Source organism: Quercus suber, unplaced genomic scaffold (genome assembly GCF_002906115.3).
Source record: "Quercus suber isolate HL8 unplaced genomic scaffold, Cork oak 2.0 scaffold_267, whole genome shotgun sequence".
In the NCBI taxonomy this organism is placed as follows: Eukaryota; Viridiplantae; Streptophyta; class Magnoliopsida; order Fagales; family Fagaceae; genus Quercus; species Quercus suber.
In genome coordinates this window covers 810,167-823,804 of record NW_027069723.1, presented here as the reverse complement: position 1 = coordinate 823,804, position 13,638 = coordinate 810,167, and the positions used below count along the sequence as shown (strand labels likewise).

General features: G+C 32.2%; 2 protein-coding genes and 1 long non-coding RNA gene across 3 annotated transcripts; all 3 read right to left on the bottom strand.

Annotated features, from left to right (window-relative positions):
* Positions 1–1,139: 1,139 nt before the first annotated feature.
* LOC112036594 (uncharacterized) lies at positions 1,140–3,596 on the bottom strand. Its single transcript, XR_002885695.2, has 3 exons — positions 3,394–3,596; positions 2,395–2,461; positions 1,140–1,468 (listed from the first exon to the last, which is right to left on the bottom strand). It is a non-coding gene; the product is annotated as an uncharacterized LOC112036594 (long non-coding RNA).
* A 4,627-nt stretch (positions 3,597–8,223) lies between these two features.
* LOC136070888 (uncharacterized) lies at positions 8,224–9,096 on the bottom strand. The gene has a single exon (XM_065781460.1). The coding sequence runs from the start codon at positions 9,094–9,096 to the stop codon at positions 8,224–8,226; it is 873 nt and encodes a 290-aa protein (XP_065637532.1).
* A 121-nt stretch (positions 9,097–9,217) lies between these two features.
* On the bottom strand, positions 9,218–10,369 carry LOC111994133 (uncharacterized). Its single transcript, XM_024025988.2, has one exon. The coding sequence runs from the start codon at positions 10,367–10,369 to the stop codon at positions 9,218–9,220; it is 1,152 nt and encodes a 383-aa protein (XP_023881756.2).
* Positions 10,370–13,638: the final 3,269 nt, after the last annotated feature.

The following is a 13,638-nucleotide window of genomic DNA, read 5'->3' as shown; positions in this document are numbered from 1 at the left end:
ACTTTACAGCCAACAACTCTTTCTAATTGGTGATTGAAGTCGCGTACTAGGATCCGCACATTGGTTATTCATGTACTTGGGAGCTGTGCATCAAAAGGGGAAACTATTACTATAGAACAAGTCCAATTGAGTATTGGGGTAAGGGTTCAACTGTAGGTTGGTAAGGTACTTGGGATTCCTTTACTTGTAACCACTTGTTGTGATAATAGTGGAGTTTCGGGAGTGGTGACCTGAAAATCACCCGATGGGGTTTTTGCCGTCAGGTTTTTTCCCATTCGTAAATAAATCACTGTGTTATTTATTTTTCACTGCATAATTAGTTTGTTGGTGATTTGTTTGTGCTACCACGCGTTTGCATGTTAAATTGATTAATTAATAACTTGGCTAATTAATTAATTAATTTAATCACAAGGGGTCAATACGTTTTTGGCCTATCAGAAATTCGCAAATGATAGTATGTGTTTGTAAAATGCTCATTATCATGAAACTTGCATTTTCCTTACCTCCATTAATCACGCTATTTACTGGGCTCTGTCTCATCCCATTCTTTTACAAAATTTTTCAAAGTTGGCAACAATTATTTTGAGACAGCTTTTTGTGGCTAGTAGTACTAATGGAGGTTGTACTTTTGTGATGACGATCTTTAGATGATGTACATCCTAGAGAAGGTTTGACTCATTCTTTTGTATTTAATAGTGGTGATAACTTTTATTTCCACTGTTGGGACAAGTTAGTGATTTGTAATTATATGTATTTAGACCTCCATTCTTTTGTAGCCAATGGTCATTGTAATTATTGCATAAAACTCTGACTTACTTTGGGAGTACCTTTAATGAAATTATTATGAAAATTCTTGATGTTAGTACTTGGAATGAATTGTTTAGATTGAATTGTCAAAAATGAAATCTACAAGTACCTTTGGGATCTATTTCTCATACTTTGGACCCCTTTTGGGTTTGGGGTGTAACAGGTTGTGTCACGACCCAAACCTGTACTTCAGGATTTAGAGCATGACCGGCATGTTAATATCAAGTTTACCTCAACATTAACACGAACCAACCTGATCTAAAAGTGCTTATCAAGAATTTGTTTCTTGAATTCCTGCTTATTTTCTAACATAAAACCACAATATACAAAAATGATGAAAACCTGAAATTTCATTTCCTTTGAACTTGGAAAGATTACCACTTGGCTAAAATGTCAGGTATTCATGCAAATATTACATAGCTAAACGTTTAGCAAACTCTTATTACAAACCTAACCCCAAAAACATACAACCGGGGTTTTAAACAAACTAAGATACTGAATTACATCTGTGCTCAAGAATCAAGTACATCTTGATTCATCCTATACAACAAAAGAGCTAACTACTGTACAACAAAAGCTAACTATACATTCTAAGAAACGAGAAAACACCGAATTCTTGCCACCTCTAATACTCTCGCTGCTTCCAGGAAGAACCTGTGCACTGAAATATAAAAGGGTGAGCTGCGAAGCCCAGTAAGGTTTTTAAGCTCCATGGGCCCTTGATAAGAATGCATGTAAATTAAATATTTTATGGATATGCAGCTTTGATAATACAGATTCATACTATTCACGTTGTTCTTAAAATAACGTATGAACTTTCAAATAAAATACTTCATTTCCCCTTCATATAATAATAAAAGGGCATAATAAGAACATAAACATAATTCTGTTATCTTATTTTTAGAAAGACTATAAAAGTTTCATTATAAACTTTTTCTTTCATGAGAGCCTTTAACTTCGTAATGCATTTAAATAAAATCATTCTCTCATGATCAATCACATAATATAGCTATTAATGACATATTGGTTATTCCATATCTGATAAGTCTGTACAGAGAAGGCCTCATCACATTTGGTTGCCCTTGTGTGTATGATATTGTCCTCTTTGAGAGGCCTGATGGCACATCTCCTCAAGGTTTTATTCCTCCCCGCCGTCCGTACACATTGGGGAGAAGGCCTTGTTCAGATTAGAGTTACGGGCAACCCCATTTCCTCTACTTTAAATGGCCAAACAGATAACATTTTCCATGGAAAGCCAATAATTAACCCCTACTGGCTGAGTTCAGAACATAACAATGGAATAACCCGAACACTATATTTCCATACTTATACATTATACTAAAATTTCTTATTTTGCATAATATTCCATAATAATAGCATATCCATTTCATTTTTAAATATTATGTTCGTGATATAGATAATGCATCAATATGCTAAAATTTCATGTATATAAGCTTGCACAACTCACGAACATATATTTTACTTAAACCAGCTTATATGTAATATCTTTAATTAAAAAGTTTTAATACATAATACTTTTGAAATAATCTTTATACTTATCAAAAGCACATATCTCAAATCCCTTACCTGAAAGCCGAAGACGCGAGAGATTGTACAAGAGGAGCTCAAGTGTCCGTGTTCTCGTTCTCGTCACCTAAATGAGAAACCAAAACTTATTATTGACAACCTCTTCCTAAGCATTTAAACTTATACCCCAATCATATCCTAACTCTCAAACTTAAGAAAATCTTAATTCCCATCACAATAAGTTCCCAAAGCATATGATACAATCATCAAACACATTATGCATCCAAACCATAGAGAAACCAAGACATAAAATTTATATATGATTCAAACATACCAAAGAATGAGCATATAAAATTATAGCTCAAAACATTCAACCTAGCTTCAAAATTTAATCCACAAAGTCAGAGTTATCCTACCCTGTTTACTGGTCATTACAGCAGCAAAAGCCCCATTTGTAAAATACGAATGGGCCGCTAAAACACATCCAAAAGTCATGAAATTTTATCCAACTACTCCCCTGTATGTCCAGTGTATACCATAAAAATTTCGGATTCAAAGCATAAAACTATGATTTATTAAAAATCATACAAGACAACGTGTTCAAATCTGTCCTGGCAGAAATTCATGCAACTTAAAAATTAAACCATTATTTTTCTACTCATCCAATTGCTGTGAGACCACTTCCATAACAACCATATATGTCTTAGAGTTCATAAAAACTACTTCTAGCATCCTAATTCACAGCAAATGATTTAATACAGAATTTTCTTTTTGTAAACATCGAATCTGTCACAGTGACAGCTTCAGCACATATTCTTTCTAAAATCATCAACAAATAGCATTTGACCTTAATTTCATCTGGGTATTTTTATACCTATACAATACTTATTAAAATACCCCAATAAGCATCCAATAGACCATAACACCATCACTCTTTCAACTTACAAAAACAGAATCACAAGTTCAGCCTAAAAATCAGAACAGAGGATAAAGAATGAAAATAAACAAACAATCATATTATCCAAGTACACAAAATCAAATGAGGTTTAATTTACTTACCCTCACACTTTGAAGATGAAATTATAGTTTTTAGGCTCTTGAGTTTCTTCTTTAGAGTGAGATTTCTATGATTTTTGGTGAGAAAGAGAGAGAGGTTTGGCCGTGTAGGAGCAAAAGGAAAAGAACAAAAAGAACAAGGAAAGATGAACCTAGAACCTGTTCTGGAGCAGCAAAAGAAGGATAAGAGCATTGACTTTGGGGGTGGCATACGTGTGATGCTAGGAAGAAAAATATCACACCCACCTTTTCCAACTTTTGGTAATTTTAATATTCACCCCTTATAAGCATATATATCTAGAAAGTCCCACACAATAATATAACTTTTTATATATATCCCTACCTTTATAACTTCTTTCTACAACATTAAAAAAATAGCATAAATCTTCTATAATATCACAAAATCAAAGTTTCATGCACTTAAAAGTAATTAAGATAACAACATGCATATAAACTCATAAGTTAATTATGTAATTAGGTTGGGGTGTTACAGGTTGCACCATAAAAATAAAAGCCAGAGGGTGACACCATGAGTTTAAAACTCACTAGTTGAGTGTAATTATCAATTAAAAAATGCAAATACTATTTAACAACTAAATAGCCGCAATAGTAATGCATTTAACATCTATATCACAATGTTGTGGAAGCAATAATCAATACTTACAGGAGCAAGAATCCAATTCATTCTTTGATACATCTCAATTGAGTTTCTAAGTTAGCTTTAGTTTCTCAGTTAGCTTTGGAGCTCATCGAGAACTTTTACTATATATATATATATAACTTCTAGAGGAATGTCACCTTTCTTGATTAAAAAAAAATGTCCCATTATTTCATCAAATTATGGTTATGCCATTGTGCATGCAAACATATCTTCTCAAACACAAAATAAAAAAGAAAAGAAAAAGATAAGAAAGTGGGAAGGTATTTATGCTTGTCGACTTAGATTGATATGCCATTGAACATGAATTGGATAAATGTGTGATGGGTAAGTGTCTGCCCAATCTCACATTAATTTTTTATGTACTAAGTTGAACTAGGTTATATACATGGTTATGGGTGTTGAGCTATGTGGAGCTTAGTCTACGTTTGATCTAGATTATGACTTGATCTAATATAAAAGTGTTATGGTTTTTTATTAGAGTTTTTTTGAGGCTTAGCTCATGAGCGCTCTGGCTTATGCTATAAAATTTTTGGCCCGTCTTAGGCCATATTGTGAATTTGTCTTGTGGGATATATTTAGTTGATTTTTTTTTTAATTGATAGGTAAACAAGGGAAGGTGGGGTTCACATTGGACATCTCTATTGGAAATATTAGGTGATGTCAGTTAAATTACAAGGATCTTGGCTAATTTATATTATCTTAGATAAAGTGTAATTTTAAAATTCTTGAAACTTAGATAGTATGAATTTAATGAGTAAGTCACTTGATATTATGGTCATAGATTTACATATTTTAAGGTATACTATCTTAATAATTAATAAGATTGTATCTTGTTATTGCAAAAGGAAGATATCCATTTAGGGCACCCTCAACTTTTAGTGTTGTAAATAGCAAAAGTTCAACTACCAAGATTGATTGTTAAAACTATTATGGGCTTAAGAAAAATCTCCGAATAAATAATAAGATCAAAGAGAACTTGAGAAATAGACAATCATAGACAAAAGAGAACATTAGAAATTTGAGTGGTTTAGTAACAACCTATATCTATAGGTAATAAATGATGATTTCACTAACAATTTTGGAAGACTCAAATATGGTATATTGAGATACTCTCACATAAGTTGAGCCCCAATACACTTAATAGGCTCTCCCTCACAAATAAATGTTTAGGGACTCTACCTAAAACAAAGAGAAATTTTCTCTATCGTACAACACCCTCCAAGAGATTTCTTTCTAACAAATACCGGAGAACCATAGGCTCACAAATACCAAATTGTATAACCAAATTGCACACCACAGATACATAGGGGCTCTCTTAAACTAATCCAAAGATTCTCTCGGTGTGGGAAGACTTATGGGCCAAAGCCACCAAGCCTTTTGTGGTATGACCTATTTGTAAGATTTTAATACTTATTCTCTGTTGTAGCATTTTCATATTAATAATTAAAATAAATATTTGCAATTTAAATACAAAGCTATGAGAGTTAATATGAAAGATAAGTAATTAATCAAACTAGTTGAGTTCCAGCATGATGTACAGTGCAACGTAACTTATTATTAGTTTTTTTCCAATATTTTGATAAATTTTGCCAAAAATTTTGTAACTTACTGATTGACACCTCAATTTCTAATAGAAACATTCAGATTTAGATTCCCACCTCCAACTATCGATGTATAAAAAAGATATTTCAATCAATTTCATTGTAAAAAATTGTGATTTTTAGTTATTTTATATATAGACAAAATATAAATACACTAAGAGTAGTATAATGATTTGATCATACTATATATATGTGTGTTTACAAATTGAAAATTGCATGATATAATAGCTAATATAGGTAGGCATGTTTCATGCCTACTAAAAAATGCACATATCCTTCAATTATATTTTTTTACATTCTTCATTGTGTGTTACTAAAAAAATTTTCCCCTTTTTGTTGGACATGGTTTCAATTTTGCTAAAACAACTAAATTTGAGTAAAAATGCCATATTTTAAATCAATTGTTACTCACATAAAAAATTAAAAAAAAAAAAAAACCAATTGTTTCTCATATAAATCTTAGAAAAATGATATTAAAATTTCATTATGCTTAAAATAATTAATATTTGGCGTAAATGCACTTTTGGTCCCTACATTTTGAGGTCATTTCTATTTTAGTCCCTATATTTCTATTTTACCACTTTTAGTTCCTAAACCAATTAACGCTTGTTATTTTAGTCTTTTTCGTCAGCCAACAGACGGAAATAGCTAACGTGACTAACGGACTGATGAAAAATTATTAAAAATCCAGCGTGGCATTCATCACCCATGCCATGTCAGAAACCACATTAGAAAAAATAAATTAAAATAAACTTATGAGGATTTTTTTTTTAAATCTTTTTTTTTTTATTATATTTTTGGAAGATGTGTTCTTCACTAGAACATGAGCAATCATGTTCTTCAGTGCCCAGAAAATTTTATTTACTTATTTGCTGAATCTTGAGGTCCTTGTTCCAACTACCAACATAGCAACTACTATCAGGCCTTCCATGCTTCTGATCGAAGCTCCATGACCCGCGGTAGGTGTCCTCGTCAAATCCGATGAAAGTACCCAACCCTTCCATCTGACCCTTCCATTAAATGATGAAATCATTTTTACGGAGAGAAAGAGAGAGAGAGAAAAAAAAAAGATGGGTTTTGCAAGTTGGCGAATTGCGGAGGTGGGTTCGAGTGGAATTGGTAAATGGTGGGAGATTTGGAGAGAGAGGACGAGTGGGTCACAAGGGTCACTCGCTTTTACATCGTGGAAGACGAGGAAGAAGATGGAGGGGCAAGAGGGTCATTTTGCTTTTGATGATGATGATGCTGATGCTGATGTTGTATTTGTTGTTGTAAGAACAATTGTTGTTGAGACAGAGATTGGTGAAGAAAAGAGGGTTGGGGTTGTTTGTGATGGTGAAGAAGATGAGTGGAAGTAGGAGGAGGGAAGAGAAGAGGAGTGGATGGGTTGAAATCAGAAGAGATGCCACAGCTTAAGGTTCGATCAAGGGGATTTTCTGACAGAAAGAGTTTGAGGTGTGCTTGGTTAATGGTTTTGTGGGTATTTTGTTCAAATTTGGGTGGGAGTTGTGTTTGCTACAACTCAAATAATACCATGCTAAAATCTCTCCAACATAATTCAAAAAATTATATACACACACATATGTAAATGCTACAAACTACAAATTATACACCTCCAAAAAAAATTTTATGCATTTGAAATTGATATATATCCAACTGAGATAAAAAAGCATCACTAAGAAATTCAATTAAAAAATAAAACAAATATTTTTAATTTGAGTTGTAATGTTGTATATTTTGCCCAACTTTTAAGAAGGCCAAAAAAAATTGAATGATGCTAAAAATATTATAAATTTTATTATATAGGTATTACGAATTATATATGTCATACAAATTGTTGGGTCACCAATTATAAGAAAAAAATTTTAATATTGATTTATTATTTTGTTAAAGTGATATCATTTACATTCATTTTCACATTAGTTTGTACGTTTTTTGTAATAATTTTTTCATTAAAAAAAAGTATATAATAATAGAAATCTAAATAAATTACCATTAGCTGAATGAAAATTAAAAAAAAAAAAATACTATTCTTGTTATATATAATTATTATATGAATTTTATTATTATATACATTAAAGACCAAAATTATGAGGCCTCTTATTCATTTTTGGGCAATGTAGGCCGGAAAAAAAATGTTGTTCAATCTATTTGATGATTCGTTGGGCTAGAAAACCCAATACCATGTGGTGTAGTTCTTTGATCCCATTGGGCTTGGGGTTCCAAAGGCATGTCCCTTTTGCAGGATTGGGCTTCAAGGCCTAGTTCTTCAAGGCCCAAAAAAAGGTGTACCGAACAAGAATGGTTCAATGAAGGCATGAAAATTTTGGGCAAATTTCAATGTGAATCAATGATAAAATGCATTTTTTGTAGTTGCACACTATAAATCAAACACCCCAAATTCTCTCTGAAATTTATTTATTATTATATATTGATGAATCAGAGATAAATTTAACAGTTTTCTACATCCCTGGAGTACTGGTGGGTGCATATATATCAACAGCAGCACCACAGAAACCAAGCAGGGAATGTTTATTATTCAGTACATAAGCTGCAGATATATAAATATACTCATTTACTAACAACCAGCCTTGTGCGGATACGGGTCTCAACCCAAGACTCTCTCAACCCAAATTGAGCCATCAATAGCCAAACAAAAGTAAGAAGCTCGCCACCTTTACTTAGTTGTTGAACATGGCCATTTCCTCTGCTACGACTTGCAGCATATGACAACAATTCCACCCACACTTTGCTCATTACCATCCATCTCTGTTTGCCCAACGAATTAAGCTCTTTTGCCAACCTGGTTGCATCAAAAAGTGCTGACTTAGATAGATTTCCCTTCACAAGAGCAGGTTCGAGACTCGTGTCTACGCCATAAATACTCTGATAAGCCTTTTCCGGTTTATTCACCAGATCCGTTAGTTCCAATCCTTGTCTAAAGAATCTTTTCACTTCGGCCAAGGTATCCCTGAACCTTTGTTTTGCAATGCCTGACACTTCCGACATCAAATTTGGTTGCTGATATAAAAGATACATCAAGTAATTTGAGAGCCACCGACTAAACATGCATAACATGCGTTCGTCATCATCATCAGAAGGGCTGCCTACACTAGGAAGATTTTTGGTGCACAGCTCAGTAGCAATGTGCCACAATAGAAGGCTTTCATCATAAGCAACATCCTTGACGTAAGGCATTAATCGACTTAACTTACTGTCATCATCTTCAAAGAAGACACCATTCTCGAGAATCCAATCTCCTCTAGCTGAGCTTATTCTCTTGGCTTCTTCATCATCATGAGCAGATATGGATTTCTCTAACAGCTCGTCGAAGATAAATTCCCATAGCTTCTCAGGTAATGGCGGAGACACCACGCTTCTCTTCAGAAAAAGGTCATTTTTCTTCTGTTCTATAAAATCCTTAATGTGCATAGATTTAAGCATGTTTGTCATCATAATTCTACTTTCTGAACTACTTTCTTTGCAACAATATGATAAGAAGTTGAATTGTGATAGAGTTTCAGACCACCTTTTAAACATTACTGGTGTACTTGCCTCCCGCCAATTAATTTTTTTGTGATGCCTCCGTGGTATCTTCCTCTGATTCCTTCGATTTTGGCTTCGACTTTTTGGTTTCCTTCCATCTTGGCCTCTTCAGACTAAGTAATTCACTGAAGATTTTGGATTGGATCTTGGCAAGACGGAAATATTTTGCATACTTGCCAAGAGAAGAAACAGTACTCCAGTCAGAAAACATCCATAGGAGGTGTGTAACCACATCCAGGCCTAAGACACCAAAGAACAGGATGTAGGTCAGTTTCAGATCGAAGCTCTTGAAACCATACTTGTCTTTTTTATGGAAGAGTGCCAATGCAGAGACAACAAACCCAAACGACATATACCGAACCATTTTTCCTAATTTGGAATTCGCCACCACCACCTTGGTATGGAGAAGATCATAAAATATGTTGGGCTGGATCTCTAATATTCTCAATGCATCCTCTGCTGTTCTTTTAGAGAAGAATTCTCGACTCTCCTTATGCTCACGGGAGCTGAACATGAGATTGACAATCAATCCCTTGTATATATTTGCAAAGCGATGTGCATACTGCACCAGTTCATTGTCACTCAACTTGAATCTATCATATTTGATGACCCGGGACTCTGTGTCTTTGAAAATTACAAATTGTACAGGAACACCGCTATCTTTATAGTGCTCGAATTCTCTCATTAGTTTCTCATAGTTGGGCCCTGGATTCGGATCTTTAAGTACGGATGTTCCAAAGCTATCCGAACTTGCAAGATACAACGCAACGATCCTCTCAGCATACTTGATGGTTCCAGCAAGCAGCAAGAGAAGTGTTGGGATCCACAGTCTGTTTTGATGAACTGATTGAATAAACACAAAACCAGTGGTGCAGAGTTGGAGAAAGAGCCAAATCAAGTGCCTATGCCACAACTCATTATCCTGCACAGCGAAAGACGTTATTCTGTCTTGCCCACCGACCATTAATAAAAGGAAAGGTACCCACAACACCAGAAGAAGACCAGTATCAGCTTCAGCCCCTTTGGCATCATTCCCTTTGTCTTGAGCAGAAGCATATTTCTCTTCAGTGTTAAAGACTAATCCAACAGCAAAGCTAGCAGCCCAGTCAGCCAGAAGGTAAGCTGACCAGATTATGAAAGTAACACATTTCTTTGCCGTTTTCTTTCTCATGGATGCAGTAAAAAGCAGAAAAAACTGAAGAAAGAGGCTAAAGAGAACAAAGGTCCTGATATTCCATTTCTCCCACAATTTCTTGACGAGTCTATAGAAAACAGTTATTTTTTTCTCGTGGCGGCGGTGTTTTTCCTGTAAATAAATCTTTGTTATTTCTCTCCACAAATCTAACTTATTAAAAATTAAATTTTTTATTATAAATGATTGTGTCACAAACTAATTTCTACATATTTTTTATTGTAAAAAATTTGTAAAATAGTTTGTGACTTTAGCAATTTTCATTAAGAAGAGTATGCTAGGACTACAAAAAAAAAAAAAAAAAATTTATAACTCTCTTAAAAAAAAATTGAAATAACCTTTAAAAAATGTAAATAAATTGAAATTATATTAAGGGAAAGTTTAGGCTGGATGCAATAAAGGCATAGGTTTAGGAAAAAATTTTAGAAACTTTTTTTATGGGAAAATTAAAAAAATTAATTTTTTTTTTTGTAGTTGGCTTTTAATATTTTCTTTGAAAATTGTATCAAAATTTTCTAAAATTTTCCATTAATAAATGTCTTAATGACATTCGTTAATAGGACCCTTATATTAATAATTAGTGAGTTACTTGTCACTTTATGATAATTTTACCTAAATTAAATTATCTTAACATTAATTAAAAAAAATACAGCACACATATTGAGATGATTGGCATAGAGTCTATCAAAATAATAAGAATAATAATAATAATAATAATAATTGGCACAAACACGGTGTAGTCAGTAGCATCCATATTGTATACAGCTCCCGGAATACCATAAATGCGTACTTCCCCCTCTCACATAACTGTGAGTCTCATTTATTAAATTTATTGTGGGACCCACAATTCATGTGAGAGAAGGGAAGTATACGCATTTATGGTACTCTCAGAGTATTCAATAATTTTCCACCGAATAACCAATAGGTTGTATACTTTCATAATATTAATATGGAAACATAATAAATTCTAGTTGAATCTTTTTATAATTTTTTTTTTATATAAGATAGAAATTATACTTTATTCTAATCTAAGTGTGTATGTGTGTGAAACTCTTTTTTGGAGACTTGAATCTCGACTCTTACTCCTCCCACACCCCACAAATACTTATACTTGTAGAGTGACCATTACGCTAAGTATACTAAACTGTTGAGGTGGGTGGTGGTGATTTGGGATGGTGGTAGCTTGGTTTGGGTTTAGTGGTGGTGAGCCTAATAGCATGTGATAATGTTTGGTTACCAAAAAATTGCAAGACAGTACAGAAAAAGAAAATTGAGAAAAGGAAAGCCAAAACCTAATTGGTTACCGAGAAATGTTAAGAAAATTAAATGTTGATATGGCTTTTTTTGACGTGTAAAAGTGCTGATTGTAAGTTGAAAATAGGCGTAAATGCATTTTTGGTCAGTATATTTTGACCATATTTTTTTATTTTACCGCTTTTAATCCCTAAATGAAAACAAGGTTCCATTTAGTCCCTGCCATTACTCACTTAAGGGAAATATCCTATGTTGCAGACAGAGTGCACTGTTAGTACACTAAATGCTGACGTGATGAATAAAATAAGATTAAAAATGCCACATCAGCATCTAATTTAAAAAAAATTAATTTATCAATTTTAACAAAATAAAAAATAAAACTATAGAATTAAAATTCAAAAAATACTTAAATTTAGATCTGGGTTCATCTTCAACAAGAACACAAACCCAGATTTAAATATAAGAACACACACCCAAATTTTTAATATTATTATGAACCTAGATCTAAAATTACGAATTTTTTGAATTTTAATTCCGTTGTTTTCTTTTCTTTTCTTTTTTTTGGTTAAAATTGATAAATTATTTTTAAAAAAATTTAGATGCTGATGTGGCATTTTTAATATTATTTTATTCGCCATATCAACATTTAGTGTGCCAACAATGCACTTCATTTGCCACATAGGATATTTTTATTAAGTGAGTAATGATAGAGACTGAAATAGAACTTTTTTTTTTAGTGACTAAAAGCGTTAAAATAGAAAAGTAGAGACCAATACAGAAATAAGGTCAAAATGTAGGGATCAAAAGTACATTTATGCTTTAAAAATAATATGGAACAAATTAAATGCTATTAAAATATAGGGATTAAATTGATTGTAACTCTAAAATGTAAGGCCAAAATAGTATTTTTGCATTTTAAAATTTATATTCATGAATTTAAATTGATTATAAGTTAGCATAGATCAAATTGATTGCTATCAAAATATAAAGACTAAATTAGTTGTAACCTCTCTCAAAATGTAAAAACTAAAATAATATTTTTGCTTTTTAAATTTACATATAAAAACACTTGACAGTGTCATTGGAAGGACATTTTAATTTTTTTATTGGGATTCGACTTTAATATGTTATTATATTATGTAGAGATAGAAGACATTTGATTATTGTCAAATTTGGTGTGTTTTATTTTATTTTATTTTATTTTTTATAAATCAAACTTGGTGGGTACTTCTTTTTAAAAAATTAAAAAAATTTTCAAATTGATTATGTTCAGATTACATTTATTATTGAATCTTGATAAAAGTTACCACCACTCAAAAAGTAAAGCTAACTTGGAATCTTCCTAGAGACGTTTCAAAGGGTAAACGGGTTCTTGTAAATATTAGTTGCTGCTTCCACAATATTATGATATAGATGTTAAATGAATACTTAGGGTCTATTTAGCTGTTAACTGCATTTGGATTTTTATATATAATAATAATTACATACAACTAGTGACTTTTAAACTCATGGTATCACCCTCTAGCCTTTTCTTTAGAAGGTGTCACGCTCCACTTTTCTTACAAGAAAAAGAGATGTCATTTTTTTTGTTAATAATTCAATAATTACAAACATGAGAGAGAAGGAATTTGAATCATTATTCTCCTAATAAAAGAGAGCGGACTAAATATGCTACTAATATAAGGCTTTTTACATAGTAATGCCATTCAAGTTAAAACTAATTGGCAAATATTAGCACTTGAGTTAACAATAATTTTTGTGAAATATATTATTTTCAAATCAATTGGGTTCAAGTTACATTTAATAAGCCATATTAAAAGTTACAGCCACCTTGTTACTTTTTATTAAATAAAAATAAAAGTTACACCACCTTATTACTTTATTAAATCACTATTTTGTCAAGCCTCCTTTTTTTTTTTTTTTTTTTTTTTTTTTTTTTTTTATTAAAATGTTTTCATAGGTTACTCGTACCCACCAAGAATTTTTTTTTTTTT